At 46.2% G+C, this 19,502-nt stretch overlaps 2 protein-coding genes across 2 annotated transcripts in view; one reads left to right on the top strand and one right to left on the bottom strand.

Moving 5' to 3' along the window:
- The window catches only part of DGKI (diacylglycerol kinase iota), a 108,696-nt gene that overhangs the window by 71,134 nt on the left and 18,060 nt on the right, over nt 1-19,502 (top strand). The gene's annotated exons all lie outside the window — the stretch shown is intronic.
- On the bottom strand, nt 914-19,164 carry LOC141164696 (uncharacterized). Its single transcript, XM_073650183.1, has 3 exons — nt 18,992-19,164; nt 4,026-5,454; nt 914-2,057 (listed from the first exon to the last, which is right to left on the bottom strand). Exons 2-3 carry the CDS (start codon nt 5,427-5,429, stop codon nt 2,055-2,057), a joined length of 1,407 nt encoding a protein of 468 aa, XP_073506284.1. The 5' UTR covers nt 5,430-5,454; nt 18,992-19,164; the 3' UTR covers nt 914-2,054.

Consider the following 19,502-nt stretch of genomic DNA (forward strand, 5'->3'; position numbering starts at 1 on the left):
ACCCATTTTCATAATTGAGCTACTAAAGTAATCAGCTTTGATCCCTGGAGAAAGTTGCAGTCAGCCACTCATTTTCCGTGCTGCACCGTTGTGCTCACTGAATACATTGTTACGCAAAGTCATCCAGAGAAGCTGTACTCCTTGCCCTACCATGAGCATTTCACCTGCAGTTGACAATTCTAGTAGTACGAAAAGGCCAAGTAACAGTTTATTTCTAAACCAATAAAAAATATAATTGTATAAAGCCCAAAGGGGGACAGTAGTGGGGTTTACATTCAAGCGTTAATGTAGACCCCATTATGGTTTCAATAAAGAATTGTAATCCTTCTTTGTAATTGGATGCCTGCTTTTCTTAGTTTTGTTCAATCCACAAAATAGCTGTCTTTGGTGTCTATAAAGTCCATTATTTTGTACGGTTAAACTTTATTGACTTGAATGGTCACTGTTATTTTGAGATATTTTGCATAAATCAGTAGCATAAACTAATAAAATACATATATATACGTATATATACATACATACACACATATATATATATATATATATATATATATATATATATATATATATATATATATATATATATATATATATATATATATATATATATATATATATATATATATATATATATAAGCTAGTGCTGCTTCTTTCTAGTAAGTGTTTTATCTATCCCCAGTACTGGATTCACAGCTATACTTCTCAGTACTGCTGTATAATGTCCTCCATACTGCTGCTGCTTTCGAACACAGGCTGCCCGGAGAAGGGAAAACAGGGATTCCTTCATGTCTGTGTGTGCTATGTATGGGAGACATCATAGCAGCCAGTCTACACCCAGTAGCTCAGAGACAACTGGAATTTAGAATCTGTAGATGGGAAACGTTTCGAAAAATGCAGGATATGAGTCAGATAATGGCCCAAAAAGGGTTTTATTCCTTACAGACATAGAGGACAGCTACTTCTGAAAAGTCACCTGAAATTACAAGTACACTTTAAGGAAAATGCCCAATTTACGAGACCATACGGTTTATTCAGTATATTCGGTATGAAACAGGCAAAGCTTATACAGGGGTCTATAAGTATGAAATTGAAACCACAAGTGAAGGCAGAAGTTGGCTTAAAAAGTCCCCATAGGACATGTGATAGTTGGGCCACCACAGATTTTACATTGGTGCTTGGAGGTTACATTGAAGGCTTCTTTAAGGCTCCTCGAAGACAACATGCACCCCAACCCCCACACCCATTTTGGCAGAATGTACAGTGAAGATAATCATTTGGATTGCTAGAAACAAGATCTACAGATGTAAGCCCTCCAAGTTCTCGTCTGCAGAGACCAAACAAGAGACAAGGGGGAGAATTTTAGCTGAAGGACAATCAGTAAAAGCTCCATTGTACCGTCAGCTGGTGAGCGGGAGCAGATTGATTCTGGGAGCCAAGCCAACAGTGTGAGCAAAGATGATAAGATATTGTGAGATTTGTTAGGAACGCAGGAATCCCTGTAACAATTATTGTGAAAAGAAAAAAAGATTACACACGGAAGATCAAATGGACACAATGCTCCATAGTTTTTCAGCAAATGGTTCATTAATCTCTCTATCGGACGGCTCTGATGTTCCTCTAGTCGGTCATTATTAACGCCAAATGGCTCAGGTTCCAGAAACAACATCACACAGACAAGACGGTGTTGAGTTTAGAACCTAATCTGAAAAAGTGGACGCGGGTCAGGAATGAAAAATATTCCATCTAGACCTTTGCCAAAACCAGGTGTTGATTGGTGGACCACCCTCATTCACAGACACTCATATCTTGTGTTCCTCTCCTCCTTCTGTTGGGGAGTGGCTGAAGGTAAAGATCCTAACCAAAAGGTTGGGGCTAAGATTTTTTTCATTATTATTATTTTTATTTTTTATTAGCACTTCACTCATAGGCTTGGTCTGTAGACGTGACACATTGTGGTTTCCCTTCAAAGAAGAGTTGATTGGGTTGATCAAGACGTCATTCTGGGATCTCCATTGTTCTGAAAGGTCTCTGGAAGCAGCAAGTCATCTGCGAAATCACTGAAAAACAATAACGAGACATGGAAATTATTCAGATGGTCATAATCGGGTCTGGAACGTCAATGAATTCAGGTTTAAGGACAAAGTGGACCATATTATAGAGGCCCTCATGACATCACTATACTATAGTGGCCCTCATGACAGCACCATACTATAGAGGTCCTCATGACATCCCTATAATATAGAGGCCCTCGTGACAGCACTATACTATAGAGGCCCTCATGACATCCCTATAATATAGAGGTCCTCATGACATCCCTATAATATAGAGGCCCTCGTGACAGCACTATACTATAGAGGCCCTCATGACATCCCTATAATATAGAGGTCCTCGTGACATCACTATACAATAGAGGTCCTCATGACATCACTATACAATAGAGGTCCTCATGACATCCCTATAATATAGAGGCCCTCGTGATATCACTATACAATAGAGGTCCTCATGACATCACTATACAATAGAGGTCCTCATGACATCCCTATAATATAGAGGCCCTCGTGATATCACTATACAATAGAGGTCCTCATGACATCACTATACAATAGAGGTCCTCATGACATCCCTATAATATAGAGGCCCTCGTGACATCATTATAATATAGAGACCCTGATGGCATCCCTATAACATAGAGGCCCTCATGACATCATTATAATATAGAGACCCTGATGGCATCCCTATAACATAGAGGCCCTCGTGACATCATTATAATATAGAGACCCTGATGGCATCCCTATAACATAGAGGCCCTCATGACATCACTATACTATAGTGGCCCTCATGACAGCACCATACTATAGAGGTCCTCATGACATCCTTATAATATAGAGACCCTGATGGCATCCCTATAACATAGAGGCCCTCGTGACAGCACTATACAATAGAGGTCCTCATGACATCCCTATAATATAGAGGCCCTCGTGACATCATTATAATATAGAGACCCTGATGGCATCCCTATAACATAGAGGCCCTCATGACATCATTATAATATAGAGACCCTGATGGCATCCCTATAACATAGAGGCCCTCATGACATCATTATAATATAGAGACCCTGATGGCATCCCTATAACATAGAGGCCCTCATGACATCACTATACTATAGTGGCCCTCATGACAGCACCATACTATAGAGGTCCTCATGACATCCTTATAATATAGAGGTCCTCATGACATCCCTATATTATAGAGGTCCTCATGACATCCCTATAATATAGAGGCCCTCGTGACAGCACTATACAATAGAGGTCCTCATGACATCCCTATAATATAGAGGCCCTCGTGACATCATTATAATATAGAGACCCTGATGGCATCCCTATAACATAGAGGCCCTCATGGCATCCCTATAATATAGAGGTCCACAGGACATCACTATAATATAGAGGCCGTCATGACATCAGCTAAATGTAGAGGCCCTCATGACATCACCATAATATATAGGCCGCCATGACATCAGCATACTGTAGAGGCCCTCATGACATCACCGTAATATAGAGGCCATCATGACATCAGCATAATGTAGAAGCCCATTTGACACCCTCAAGCTTTAAAGGCCCACCTAAGTTCGGAGAACCTATTCGTACCGACACTGATGATGTCCAGACCCTGCAGCCTAATGAAGCCATTGTAAATTCTTGCTAGGTCCTATTGACATCATAGCATGTGGTCCCTCATTCAGAACACCCTAATATAACAAGAAGGCAGCTCCCATTCTGGAGGACTTGGTGCACCCATGTCTTCCCTAATAGCCCATTCATATCTTCTATATAATGTCAGGGTTCTCATGATACAATCATGTGCCCACATTACCCATCTCTACAGGAACTTCCGGATGTAACGTCATGCGGACAGTTTTTACTATTTACTTACAATCTGTAGCCTGAGAGCAGGGATTTAGAATTTAGAGGGTTTTAATTTAGAAAAAAATGCAAAGTTTTTGGTTACCATTAGGTTTAAGTTACCTTAGGTTTTCTTTTACACTCTTCGCAACTTATCTTGGCTCTCGTTTCAAGATCTTCATATCTGCTCAGACGCACCAGGAGATTCCAGTACGTAGCACCGTCAATTTTTTTGTGCGGAACACCATGCTCTTTCAACCTTCTCCATATGGTAGTACGTGAAGGACATCCGGCCCCCGCTCTCCGGACCTCCCAATACCGTGCATCTTCTTGCCTTTCCGAATCCCACCAAGAATACTCCTCTAAGCGGGCGGCTGCTTCGATGGCCTCATAGTCCTCGTCGTCACGCAAATATTCAACGGCTTTATGCAAGTGAGGGAGCAGACCATCACAGATGGCATCTATGTATTTGGGTTCATCCCTCGATGAGAAGACTTCGTTGAAGCGATATATCATCCACATGCGGTTGAAATATTGCAACACCGTCTCATCCGTCCTCATTTGTTCTTTGTGCAACACGTCGTCTAGATCGGGAACGAACCTTTCGGCTATGTGTTTGCACATTTCGCGCCAAGATATTTCAGTCATTCTTATTATAGGGGTTATTGATGAGTAGATGCTTGAATCTGTGCACCGGTGGAGGATTTTTTCGAAGTCTTTTCCACTCCATCCCCATATCCTGTATTCTGCATCACAGGTACACAACCAATCGAAAACATTCAGTCTGATGACCTGTCCAAGCCTTTCGGCGATATTCTTAATGGACTCTAGATCTAACGATTTCTCTCCCTCGCCATTTTCAAGCTGTTTGTAAGGAAAGGGTTGGTTCCTTTCAGGGTAAGGATAGTAATGGATGTCATTTTTGATGTTTAACTGGCATTGGTCTTTTTTATAATATTCCACCAATTGACTTTGAAAAGAAGAAATTGTCTCCTCCAGTTGGTCACACTTCGCTCGGGCTTGGCAAAGTTCTTCTTCCATGCGTTTGACCTGTAACATCAAGATTTGCTCCCGACCCTCCAGTGCCGTTCTGAGCTTGGCTTCCTTCTCCAGATTTAGGACTCTCATCTTCTCTCTAATATTTAATTCCATTTGAAGCTCGGCACATTTTTTATCCAAGATGAAATTTTGGTTTCTCAAACTATCGTTCTCGTGGATTTTCTGACTCAGATCTATCCTCATGGTTTTCGCTTCTTCTAGCTTGTCACTGGTCAGTTTGGCCAGGTTAAACATCTCCGAAAACACGGCGGCTTTTGGCTTTTCAGATTTCGGAGGCTTTTCTTCGGAGGACTGAAACTCTTCCCACGATTCGCACCAAACCTTCCATGGGTTCCAGTTTTTGTATTCCAGTGAAGAATAATTACAGTTAATAGAAAATTTAGAAAATATGACCTTGTACCACTCGTCGCGCACTTTTGTCCAGGAAGCATGGTTTTTCCCATGCATCCAGCTTTTTAGAGCATCCATAATAGCGGAATTGAGATTTTTTTTCCTAAGAAGAGAAGAAATTATATTTATTACAAAAAAAATATATACAATTTTACACATATTATTTTATTAAGTTTATTTGAAAAGTACTATTAATAGAATAGATAAATTGGTAGGGGTCTGACGAAAGATCCCGAAAATGGGCTATCTCTGGCAGTCCCACAGAGTTGACCCTCATTCCAATGGGGCAATATAAGAGCACATTTCTCAGGAACGGTGGGGTTCCCAGTTGTCAGACCACCCAGTGATCCGCAAGTTATCACCTATCCTATGGGATTAACTCTATAACTACATCTCTGTAAGCCCCTGAGCCCTGTGATTGCTGCTCCGGTGGAATGGAAGACAGCAGGACAGCTCTAGTTCCTTAACCCCCTCAGATGCCACGGTCCATAGCATCTAAGCGGTTAGTACGAATAATAGATTTTCCCTTTGTCCCCCCTATGCTTAATTCTGTAGAGACGCATGTACACGAGAGTTTTACAGTCTATAATTCTAAAAACTACAAAACTAGACTCGTTAATGAAGGTGGGGTGGTAAACTCTCCGACACTTAGAAGAGTTGTCGGGGATTAAAAAAAAAAAAAAAAAAAAAGTCTTGTGGCGTGATGCAAACTGTACGCAATAAGTACATTACCATCTTACGTAAGATTTAGGCATTGAGCCTTCCCTAAAGTAAAAGTCTTAAAAACACCCTACAGATAAAATCCTGATCGAATGCAACTTTTTCAGTTTGCCACTATCGCACAATGTAATCATCGAGGAGCTCCAGCCTTCATCCAAAACTGCAACAAACCCTATCGGGCTATGTGCAGATGGAGTTTTTCGAGGAGTTTTGTGCACATAAGTTGGACTTGACCGGATGGGAGTTTTTGACTGTACAAATACCCCCTTTTCTTGGAAATCATGTGAAAGCACAGAATTTCTATTCTGGCCAAGGACAAACTGACAAACTGTCAATGACAATTTATGCTGTTGTTATGCCGTTTTCTACTACTGAGCACCTATATCCACTCTGCCGGTGTGCCCGTCATATTTTCTTATATTCTAGGCGTCATGATGACACCATAAGTTATAATCCATCATATCAAAAGTCATGGTCTCTGCCAAATCATTGTTTCTACAAGTATTAATGCCACACATTGTGTAATATTTTGAAATACTTTACATAACCAGAGCCCCCTATAAAAAGATGGGCTCATGACCTAATAAACGAGACTGCCTTGAAGAGACCTGGTGTGTGTCTTTGCTCTTTAGTCTTCACCAATCCTCAGTACCTATGCAGATCGATTCTACCTGAGAGAGAACATCTAGTCTCTGACAGCATTTTTCCATCATTTTTCACTTGATAAAAAACCTAGCAGTTTCTTCATTATTCAACAGTGGGTTTAAAAAGACTGGAAAACGGCAGTAAAAAGATGTCCTATACACCATGGGGAAAAAAAACCGCCAAATGGCCAAAACCATTGGGAAAACGCTCTGGAAATGTCCGAGACAGGCAAAAACAGTGGGAGAAACGCTCAGTAAATGACCAAGGCGGGCCAAAACCATCTGAAAATGCTCAGGAACCCATTTAGGTGGGCCAAAACCGTTGGAAAAACGCTCAGGAAAGGACCAAGGCGGTCCAAAACCATCTAAGGAATGCACAGGAAAGGACTGAGGTGGTCCAAAACCATCGAAGAAACACTCAGGAAGCGACTGAGGCGGGCCAAAACCATCAGGAAAAACGCTCATGAAACAACCGAGGCGTGCCAAAACTGTCAGAGAAACTCTCAGGAAACAACCGAGGCGTGCCAAAACTGTCAGAGAAACTCTCAGGAAACAACCGAGGTGGGCCAAAACCATCAGAAAAATGCTCAAGAAACAACCGAGGTGGACCAAAACCATCAGAAAAATGCTCAAAAAATGACTGAGGCGGGCCAAAAACATTGGAGAAATGCTCAGGAAACAACCGAAACGGGCCAAAACCATCAGAGAAACACTCATGAAACAACCGAGATGGGCCACAACTGTCTGGAAAAACACATATGAAACGACCAAGGTGTACCAAAACTGTCGGGTTTGGCTTGCCCATTTTCTGAGTGTATTCATTTAGAGAAACGCTCATGAAATAACCAAGGCGGGCCAAAACTGTCGGGAAAAACGCTCATGAAACAACCAAGATGAACCAAAACTGTCAGAAAACGCTCAAGAAACGACTTAGGCGGGTTGAAAACGTTGGAGAAATGCTCAGGAAATGACTAAGGCGGGCCAAAACTGTCAGAGGAATCTCAGGAACCAATTGAGATGGGCCAAAACTGTCGGAGAAACCAGTGCTGTGGAGTTGGGAGTCCAGAGTCCGTGTCCGTTTTCATGGAGCCAGAGTCGGAGGTGGGCAAAAACCATCAGAGCAATGCTCAGGCAACGACCAAGGTGGGCCAAAACCATCGGAGGAACGCTCAGGAAACTACCAAGGTGGGCCAAAACTGTCGGAAAACGCTCAGTAAATGACCGAGGTGGCCCAAAACCATCTGAAAACTCCTTAAACTGACTATTAAGGCTTTTAGCTGAAGCACTACTCCATATCCTCCAGCCCGGCAGAAAGCTGATTTTTGCCCCCCAGGTCATTATTTACCTTCTCCTTTGGCTGGAAGTCACCCTCTGTTCTCCTGGCCTGTTGCATGTAGGGGCCAAGACTATTAATATATCCGCAGCTGGGGAACCACAAAGCATTTGTTTTTCTTTCTTTCTTATGATACACCTCCCACACTTCCTCCTACCCAAAAGAAACATTTTTTTAACCCTTTAACGACACAATTTTGGCTGTCAGGGCCAATTTTTGTTTTAAAATTTTTACCTCTGATCCGAATGATTATTTGGATAAAAGATGGAAAAATAAAGGAGTCAGATCAGCCTGCTGCCCCTTTTAAGAGTTTCTACAAATGACTCATCATACATTTAGGATTAGGTTAAAATGTCAGGTCTGTCTTCCATCACTTCTTCACTAGAAGCCTCGGAGAAAACCAGTCAGACGCATTGAGGATTCCTTTGCAGTGCGGCCCCTAACCCAATAAAGTTACGCAGGAAATATCAGGGGGGGGGGAATGACACGTGGTATACGTATATACCATCAGAGAGGTGTAATATTGGCAGTGCTACGCTATATTGTGACGTTCTACAGGTGCTTGGAGCGGATCAGTCTTAACTGCTTTCTAACCCCTTAGATGCAGCTGCCAAGTCATGACCTCAGCATTTAAGCGGTTAGAGAATGGGGATGTTTCTTCTTTCACCCATCAACCTCCCGATGTTCTGTGTGCTTGCATTTATTCACTTAGTGTACATACAGTGTGTGTTTGTGTGTGTGTTTTGGTAGATCTGTAGTTTGTGTGTGTGCATGAATGAATTTGAATTGTGAATGTGAAGTGTGTGCATGAATTAAGTGTGCATGTGTGCATGAATGAATGTGAATTGTGCATGTGTGTGTGCATGAATGTGAAGTATGTGTATGCACGAATGAATGTGAAGTGTGCATGTGTGTGTGCATGAATGTGAAGTGTGTGCATGAATGTGAAGTGTGTGCATGAATGAATGTGAAGTGTGCATGTGTGTGTGCATGAATGTGAAGCGTGCATGTGTGTGTGCATGAATGAATGTAAAGTGTGCATGTGTGTGTGCATGAATGTGAAGTGTGCATGTGTGTGAATGAATGTGAAGTGTGCATGTGACGCGCCCCCTGGGCCTGTGTTGTGCAGGGGAACCCGGAACCGGGCCTGTTGTAGGATACTGGGGGTTGTAGTCTCCGTGTGGCGGTGACCCGGTCCGTGCCCAGGGTGGTCAAACCAGTGGCAGTCTTAATGTATAGCAAATGTCCGACTACGCCACCCGTGGATTGCGGTCAGTGGGGACCGCCGCTGCGCTGCAGACCGCTGAGGCTGATGTAGTTTGCGCAGCCGAATATGGAATAACTCCCCACGGGAGAAGTATTGCCTCAGGGCAGCTAGTGTGGATGCTGGGAGTGATGGTGTGAGTGTCCCAGTACTGATGGTGCTGGTGCGGCGAGGAACCACAGAGACGTGCAGTTGCAGTTTTCAATGCTTTACTCACAGTTCTTTATCAGGTCACTTGTGCGCAGTTAGGACCGCCCGAGTCATGCTGCGTCCACCAGGTGAGGGACTCTGTCAACTCACAGGCAATTCCGGAGTGTGGTTCAGAGCTCCCTTCTCTTTCCTTTCTCTGGCCGTCCCCACCAGTGACCCACCTTTGTCCTGCTTCCTCGGGCCTTCTGTTGGCGAAACCTCTCGCCGGTTTCCCTGACCCTATACGGTATGCCTTTCTGGTGGATGTAGTGAGGGGTCGCACCAAGATGTGGTAACAACCTCCGGTCTTTGGCTGAGGAATCTGTTGCCTCCACCAATTTGGGTTCCGGTACCCTGTTCTGCCAACCCTTCACCCTGTATCTCCTCTGGGCATATGGGGTTCCTTCTGTCCTCGTGTCTCTGGGCCTTTCTCTGTGTTCCTTGCTTCCTTTCTCCTCTGTTCCAGTTCCTTTCCTACTTTCCTTTCTGTTCCTTCTCTCTCTCTCTCTCAGGCTCCAGCCTCCTGACAAGGCCTGCCTGCAGAGCAGAGCCCATGCAGGGGCTCTGCTTCCTGTCTTCTCCTCAGACTGTCTCCACTGAACTGAACTGGACTGAACCCTGATCTAAGATGGTGCCCACCTTTTATACCTCCTTCTGACACCCGAGCCCATGTGACTAGCAACCAATGGGCTCCTGTCTATGCCCAGAGACTCACCCCTATCTGCTCCTACACCACTGGGTTTTCCTTTCCCCGCCCCACTCCAGCCAGGGACAGAAGCTGTCGTGCCTGCACTTCTGTGGGAGCACCGTTGAGCTGTCCCTCGGAAATGGGGTGTGTGTGGTGCATGCAGCTAAACGAGTCCCGGTCCACACTCCATCCTTACCCGGGAGTGGAATATCACACCTCTGGTCTGAGGTGCAATACCCCTGTAGCAGCCGAGCCCTCGGGGTGCTACAATCCCCCCTGGTAAATCACAGCACGTCCTCGGGCTGGAAAAGAGCAAAGACAATTCAAAAACATGCAATACTTTTTCAAAACTTTTCACATTAGAAACCGGCCGGCATTATTCAACTTCCCTTTATGGGAAACACTTTCTCTTTACTAGACATTATACTGCACTCTTAATATTACTGGAACTCTTTTGTCATATAACATTTTCTAGCAGCATATAAAACTATTCAGCATATCAAACTTTTTCTGGTAAAACATTTTAGTAGATTCTCTTCTTCACTGGCCACTGTGCAACTTGCGACCAGGTAAAGGTGCAACAGTCCATTTAACTCCGAGGTAGGCGTTTCAGTTTTTGTATAAAACCGGTAGGGGGCGCTTTAAGAAGCGCAACTATATACAAGGGATGGCCGCTCTCAGTCCTCGGCCAGTGGGGATAGGGGAATGGCTGCTCACAGTCCTCAGCCTGGTTAGGGATTAGGGGCACACAGGTAACAGTTCTTTAACAGTTCCATACTAGTCCCAACGGGGACCACACTTCAATCAGCAACAGTTCTTGCACCCTGACGGGTAACTATATACAGTTCCACTTTACCGTTCACTGGTAACGGTGTCCTCCTCGCTCTTCCGGGTAATCTACTGGTCCGTCCGGACCCTCGGTGTACTCAGTTTCTGGGCGGTACTGTAGTTCCTCTTCCGTGAGCCGGTGAACGTGGAGGGCGTACGGTCCCTTGGCACCCTTGTGCCGGGTGAAGGTGACCACATCACCCGGGTAGAGATCGCGTCCGCGGTGTCCCTCTGGCAGGTGGCTCTCGACGTCCCTGCGGGTGACAAAGACGTCGCCGGGGGTTCGATGGTCTCGGATAAAGCCCCAGCCATGCTCCAGCTGGAACTTTATTACGGTCCCGTTGACTCGGGGACCGCGGGCGGCTCGGGGGTCTTGTCGGGCCCTGCGCTTCTGCTCCGCGCTCCGGGCCTGCAGCTGTTCCTCTCGGATTCGCCTCTCCCGCCGTTCCCTTTCAAATACCTCCAGCTGTTGACGGCAGCTCTCCTCACGCCGGGCTGCGTCCGCCCGAGTCTCCTGGGTGAACCCCATGAGATTCTCACCGGTGGGATCCCATGCGAATTGAGTGTCCTCCAGCGGGAGCGGAGCGATTTTGGCGGGCTCCGGAGCCGGGATCAGAGGCTCACACAGGGGTCGTTCCCTCCGGAGACGGGGGTTGACGTACTCCGGTGGCCACACGAAGGGCAGCCCGTCCGGGCTGGTATGTTGCGCAAAGAGGTCTGCGCCCAGGGGTGGCACCACGGGCCTCGGTCGGGGAGCAGCGCCCGGGGGCACTCGGCCTTGCGACCAGGCCGGGGAATTTCCGGTTGGGTCTGGGGGTGGCACTGTTGAGGAAGAGGGCGCTGGAGGGGCAGCGGCGCCCGGGTTCACCAGGCCTTGCGACCAGGCCGGTGGTACTTCCTCTTTTGCCGCGCCCGGGGTCGAGGGGCGTGGCGCGGAACGGGGCGTGACCGCGGCTCCTGCCGCTTGAGGCCTAGTTGGGAGCAGTGGCGGCGCGGCAACGGGTGTGGTGAGTAGGGCTTCGGGCTCTGCGACGGGAGGCTGGGGCAGGCTTACAGCTGCTGGGCTCGGGGTGATGACGTCCCCATTACCTGCCTCAATCCTTGCAGCTCCCTCCGCGGCGTCGTCTCCGGCCTTCGTCCCTCCTGCACCATCCTCAGAGGCAGGCGTGCTCCAGGTTGCGGGTGTCGCCTCCTGCTGGCGGGTTCCAGCCTGCCGGGCCATTTCCCTTCTCCACTCGGCCAGCGCATCCTGCTGTGCCCGGACCATCCTCCGGTCCAAGTCCTCCAGCGCAGCCTGTGCACACTCCGGGTCTCTGGGGAGCTGCGCCAGGATCTCCACCAGGCTGTCCGGCGGTGCGGCCTGCAGCAGGCTCCGGACCAAGGTGTTGGCACTGCTGGACGCTTCCTCCATTTCCGGGTGCGGTCTGTCCAGACTGATCCAGACCGCGCCCTGCCCCACAGTTTTCTTCACTTCCCGCCCCCATTGGGGGTGGTCCTGGGGCAACTTGGTGACAGTCAGTTTCAAGGGCAGCCCTCCCACGCTGATGGACATCTCCACTGCTGCATTCATGGCTGGTGGGGGCGGGCTCCTTCTTTGGCGCCACTCTGGGACCTGGCCCACGATGGGAGGTGGCTTCCTGCTGTCCTTTGGTGCGCACATAATGGCGTCCGCTCTGCCAGGGCGGGAAAAACGGATGAAGATGGCGGGAAACGGTCCAAGATGGCGTCTGATGGCGGGAATCGGCTCCGGATGGCGGGAAACGACTCCGGACGGCGGGAAACTTCACCACAGGTAAGTATAAAAGTCTCTTTTTCAGGCACGCAATACCCGCTTGTGGCGGGTTGGTAATGATCCTGCCGACTACGCCAAAGTTGACGCGCCCCCTGGGCCTGTGTTGTGCAGGGGAACCCGGAACCGGGCCTGTTGTAGGATGCTGGGGGTTGTAGTCTCCGTGTGGCGGTGACCCGGTCCGTGCCCAGGGTGGTCAAACCAGTGGCAGTCTTAATGTATAGCAAATGTCCGACTACGCCACCCGTGGATTGCGGTCAGTGGGGACCGCCGCTGCGCTGCAGACCGCTGAGGCTGATGTAGTTTGCGCAGCCGAATATAGAATAACTCCCCACGGGAGAAGTATTGCCTCAGGGCAGCTAGTGTGGATGCTGGGAGTGATGGTGTGAGTGTCCCAGTACTGATGGTGCTGGTGCGGCGAGGAACCACAGAGACGTGCAGTTGCAGTTTTCAATGCTTTACTCACAGTTCTTTATCAGGTCACTTGTGCGCAGTTAGGACCGCCCGAGTCATGCTGCGTCCACCAGGTGAGGGACTCGGTCAACTCCCAGGCAATTCCGGAGTGTGGTTCAGAGCTCCCTTCTCTTTCCTTTCTCTGGCCGTCCCCACCAGTGACCCACCTTTGTCCAGCTTCCTCGGGCCTTCTGTTGGCGAAACCTCTCTCCGGTTTCCCTGACCCTATACGGTATGCCTTTCTGGTGGATGTAGTGAGGGGTCGCACCAAGATGTGGTAACAACCTCCGGTCTTTGGCTGAGGAATCTGTTGCCTCCACCAATTCGGGTTCCGGTACCCTGCTCTGCCAACCCTTCACCCTGTATCTCCTCTGGGCATATGGGGTTCCTTCTGCCTTCGTGTCTCTGGGCCTTTCTCTGTGTTCCTTGCTTCCTTTCTCCTCTGTTCCAGTTCCTTTCCTACTTTCCTTTCTGTTCCTTCTCTCTCTCTCTCTCAGGCTCCAGCCTCCTGACAAGGCCTGCCTGCAGAGCAGAGCCCATGCAGGGGCTCTGCTTCCTGTCTTCTCCTCAGACTGTCTCCACTGAACTGAACTGGACTGAACCCTGATCTAAGATGGTGCCCACCTTTTATACCTCCTTCTGACACCCGAGCCCAGGTGACTAGCAACCAATGGGCTCCTGTCTATGCCCAGAGACCCACCCCTATCTGCTCCTACACCACTGGGTGTACTTTCCCCTCCCCACTCCAGCCAGGGACAGAAGCTGTCGTGCCTGCACTCTGTCTAGTGGGAGCACCGTTGGTCTGTTCCTCGGAAATGGGGTGTGTGTGGTGCATGCAGCTAAACGAGTCCCGGTCCGCACTCCATCCTTACCCGGGAGTGGAATATCACACCTCTGGTCTGAGGTGCAATACCCCTGTAGCGGCCGAGCCCTCGGGGTGCTACACATGTGTGTGGGCATGAATGAATGTAAAGTGTGCATGTGTGTGTACATGAATGTGAAGTGTGCATGTGTGTGAATGAATGTGAAGTGTGCATGAATGAATGTGAAGTGTGCATGTGTGTGTGCATGAATGAATGTAAAGTGTGCATGTGTGTGTACATGAATGTGAAGTGTGCATGTGTGTGAATGAATGTGAAGTGTGCATGAATGAATGTGAAGTGTGCATGTGTGTGTGCATGAATGAATGTAAAGTGTGCATGTGTGTGTACATGAATGTGAAGTGTGCATGTGTGTGCATGAATGAATGTGTGCATGTGTGTGCATGAATGAATGTGTGCATGAATGAATATGAGAAGTGTGTGTGCATGAATGTGAAGTGTGCATGTGTGTGTGTGCATGAATGAATGTGAAGTGTGCATTAATGAATGTGAAGTGTGCATGAATGAATGTGAATTGTGCATGTGTGTGTGTATTAATGTGAAGTGTGCATGAATGTGAATTGTGCATGTGTGTGTGTGCATGAATGAATGTGTGCATGAATGAATATGAGAAGTGTGTGTGCATGAATGTGAATTGTGCATGTGTGTATTAATGAATGTGAAGTGTGCATGTGTTGTTAAAATAATGGTTCAGTACCAACATTGCCTTTAAGAAATCTATTTACTCTGAGTTTTTGCTCGATTCACCTCATCTTGTTTTTCTCAAAATCACAAGATTGACCTGTATACACACCTAGGAGTTGGCTGAGAGAGCCTACAATTATCATGCTTGATCTAAATCTGTCCGCAAGGAACATCATCCCTATCCCCCACTTATCAATTCCAGGAAATTCCCTAGACATCCCTTAACCTGGATTATACCCAAGGTTAGTGGTAAGCAGAACACTATCTGTGTGAAAGGATGTTAGCTATATCATACATCATGAACATCCTCCAGAAGAATTGACAAGTAATTGTTCTTCACTTCCTGTCTGCCAAAGATCGCATATTATCTACATAATCCTTTACACTTTACATAGTCCTACCCTCTTTTACTAAGGGTATATAATATGACAACATCTAATAATAAACAGGATGATTCTCTTGCGACAGTCTGTAGTGAGTGTCTTATTTGAAAGCGCCGATACAAGAGATCTCTTTTTAGAGTCTATTTTCTGCCTGAGAGAAGCCAGATCCCCTCTCGTCTTCAACAGTGTGTGTGTGCGTGAATGTGAAGTGTGCATGGGTGTGCATGAATGAATGTGACGTGTGTATGAATGAATGTGATTTGTGCATGTGTGTGCATGAATGTGACGTATGCATGTGTGTGTGTGCATGAATGAATGTGAAGTGTGCATGAATGTCTGCATGTGCGCATGAATGTGAAATGTGTGTGTGTGCATGAATGAATGTGACGTGTGCATGTGTGTGTGCATGAATGTGACGTGTGCATGAATGAATGTGAAGTGTGCATGTGAGTGCATGAATGAAGTGTGCATGTGTGTGCATGAATGAATGTGACGTGTGTGTGTGTGTGCATGAATGTTACGTGTGCATGTGTGTGTATGAATGTGACGTGTGCATGTGTGTGCATGAATGTGACGTGTGCATGTGTGTGTGTGCTTGAATGAATGTGAAGTGTGCATGAATGTCTGCATGTGCGCATGAATGTGAAATGTGTGTGTGTGCATGAATGAATGTGACGTGTGCATGTGTGTGTGCATGAATGTGACGTGTGCATGAATGAATGTGAAGTGTGCATGTGAGTGCATGAATGAAGTGTGCATGTGTGTCCATGAATGAATGTGACGTGTGTGTGTGCATGAATGTTACGTGTGCATGTGTGTGTATGAATGTGACGTGTGCATGTGTGTGCATGAATGTGACGTGTGCATGTGTGTGTGTGCTTGAATGAATGTGAAGTGTGCATGAATGTCTGCATGTGCGCATGAATGTGAAATGTGTGTGTGTGCATGAATGAATGTGAAGTGTGCATGAATGTGTGCATGTGTGTGTGCATGAATGAATGTGACGTGTGCATGTGTGTGTGCATGAATGTGATGTGTGCATGAATGAATGTGACATGTGCATGTGTATGCATGAATGTTACGTGTGCATGTGTGTGAATGAATGTGACATGTGCATGTGTGTGCATGAATGTGACGTGTGCTTGTGTGTGTGTGCATGAATGAATGTGAAGTGTGCATGAATGTCTGCATGTGTGCATGAATGTGAAATGTGTGTGTGTGCATGAATGAATGAGACTTGTGCATGTGTGTGCGCATGAATGTGACGTGTGCATGAATGAATGTGAAGTGTGCATGTGAGTGCATGAATGAAGTGTGCATGTGTGTGCATGAATGAAGTGTGCATGTGTGTGCATGAATGAATGTGACGTGTGTGTGTGTGCATGAATGAATGTGAAGTGTGCATGTGAGTGCATGAATGAAGTGTGCATGTGTGTGCATGAATGAATGTGATTTGTGCATGTGTGTGCATGAATGTGACGTGTGTGTGTGTGCATGAATGAATGTGAAGTGTGCATGAATGTCTGCATGTGCGCATGAATGTGAAATGTGTGTGTGTGCATGAATGAATGTGAAGTGTGCATGAATGTGTGCATGTGTGTGTGCATGAATGTGACGTGTGCATGAATGTGATGTGTGCATGAATGAATATGAAGTGTGCATGTGAGTGCATGAATGAATGTGGCGTGTGTGTGCATGAATGTGACGTGTGTGTGCATGAATGTGAAGTGTGCATGTGTGTGCATGAATGAATGTGAAGTGTGCATGAATGTCTGCATGTGTGCATGAATGTGAAATGTGTGTGTGTGCATGAATGAATGAGACTTGTGCATGTGTGTGCGCATAAATGTGACGTGTGCATGAATGAATGTGAAGTGTGCATGTGTGTGCATGAATGAATGTGACGTGTGTGTGTGCATGAATGTTACGTGTGCATGTGTGTGTATGAATGAATGTGATTTGTGCATGTGTGTGCATGAATGTGACGTGTGCATGTGTGTGTGTGTGCATGAATGAATGTGAAGTGTGCATGAATGTCTGCATGTGCGCATGAATGTGAAATGTGTGTGTGTGCATGAATGAATGTGAAGTGTGCATGAATGTGTGCATGTGTGTGTGCATGAATGTGACGTGTGCATGTGTGTGTGCATGAATGTGATGTGTGCATGAATGAATGTGAAGTGTGCATGTGAGTGCATGAATGAATGTGGCGTGTGTGTGCATGAATGTGACATGTGTGTGTGCGTGAATGTGAAGTGTGCATGTGTGTGCATGAATGAATGTGACGTGTGCATGAATGAATGTGACATGTGCATGAATGAATGTGAAGAGTGCATGTGTGTGCATGAATGAATGTGACATGTGCATGTGTGTGTGCATGAATGTGACGTGTGCATGAATGAATGTGACGTGTGCATGTGTGTGCATGAATGTGACGTATGCATGTGTGTGTGTGTGCATGAATGTTACGTGTGCATGTGTGTGAATGAATGTGACATGTGCATGTGTGTGCATGAATGTGACGTGTGCTTGTGTGTGTGTGTGCATGAATGAATGTGAAGTGTGCATGAATGTCTGCACGTGCGCATGAATGTGAAATGTGTGTGTGTGCATGAATGAATGTTACGTGTGCATGTGTGTGCATGAATGTGACGTGTGCATGAATGAATGTGAAGTGTGCATGTGAGTGCATGAATGAAGTGTGCATGTGTGTGTGCATGAATGAATGTGACATGTGCATGTGTGTGTGTGCATGAATGTTACGTGTGCATGTGTGTGAATGAATGTGACATGTGCATGTGTGTGCATGAATGTGACGTGTGCATGTGTATGTGTGCATGAATGAATGTGAAGTGTGCATGAATGTCTGCATGTGCGCATGAATGTGAAATGTGTGTGTGTGCATGAATGAATGTGAAGTGTGCATGTGTGTGTGCATGAATGAATGTGTAGTGTGTGTGTGCATGAATGAATGTGTAGTATGTGTGTGTGTGCATGAATGTGATGTGTGCATGAATGAATATGAAGTGTGCATGTGTGTGTGCATGAAAGTGAAATGTAATTACACAATATTTAGTGATTGTGCATGGGGGTGCATGTGTCTGCGTGCTTACATGTATGTACTTAGTATGCATACAGTGTGTGTGCTTTGGAGATATCTGTGCATGCATGTGAAGTGTGCATGTATAGTATTTAGTGAGTGTGCATGTATCTATGGGTGTGTGTGCCCATGGTCATGCATGTTGTGGGTAAATGTATGTGTGTTTGCCTGTACTTAGTTTGCATACAGTGTGTGTGCAGGTATGTGGTTTGTGTGTACGTGTATGTGTGCTCGCTTACATGTAGCTGGTGTGCAAGCTGCACATATGTACATGTATATATAAGCGAGCATTTAACTCTTACCTCGATGAAATCACATACGCCCTTATATCCCTATAGTTTAGCCCATGTTAGCGGCATCTGTACCCAATATTACACTGTAATCTATTGTGATCGCAAAATCTGGTGATCGGGATTTTTCACAACAAGCCCCATCACATATTACCGTGGCAAACATTTGTTAATGACCTAAAAACCGCCCCATGCGCCATTTTGGCCGGAATGTACCATCCGGTGATTGCTTTAAATTACCAAAAACTTAAGCAATGTATTACAGGATCATCATCCGGGGTGAACCCGCGACAAGGAAAAGGTGCAAATCACTGGAAGGGGGGTGACAGTGAGGGAAGATTTAGGGCTCAACTAGGAATCTCTTAAAGCGTTCCATTTCTTAAAGTTTCCATACCCTCTTTTCAGGGCCCCGCTATTTACCTTCTCTGTCGGCAGGGGGTCACTCACTGTTCTCCTGTCCTGACCTGTCCTGTTGCATATAAGTGAAGAGACTGATATTACGCAACTCTGGAACCACAATGCTTTTGGGTATTTCCCATGATGCTCCTCCCTTGCATCCTCCCATGCAAGTTCAGATGTTTAACCCCTTAATGACACACACAATTTTGGCTACAGAGACCGAAAAATGTTTTGATTTTGCTTCCTTTCATCACCACAGTCATAACTTTTTTTATTTTTTGTGTTCATAGAGCTATAAAAAGTCGTTTGGAGTTTTTAGGTTTTTAGGCACCATTTTAGTGCCCATTATTGTTCCAGAACCTTGAACTCAAGGTTTCTTTGTTTGGCCTCTTTGACCGATTATTACGAATACGAGGATGCCATGTTTCTAGTTCGATGACATTTTTAGTTTTTTAGGCTGTTTTTTCACTTATTTTACCTTTTTTTGTGTATTTATACTGTTCTGG

This window comes from Phyllobates terribilis, unplaced genomic scaffold (assembly GCF_046119375.1).
Source record: "Phyllobates terribilis strain yellow unplaced genomic scaffold, ASM4611937v1 Scaffold_10__3_contigs__length_209671492, whole genome shotgun sequence".
Taxonomy (NCBI): domain Eukaryota; kingdom Metazoa; phylum Chordata; class Amphibia; order Anura; family Dendrobatidae; genus Phyllobates; species Phyllobates terribilis.

What these genes read in the sequence shown, in the direction of transcription:
- LOC141164696 (XM_073650183.1), bottom strand. Translation starts at nt 5,429, where the DNA reads ATGGATGCTCTAAAAAGCTGGATGCATGGGAAAAACCATGCTTCCTGG.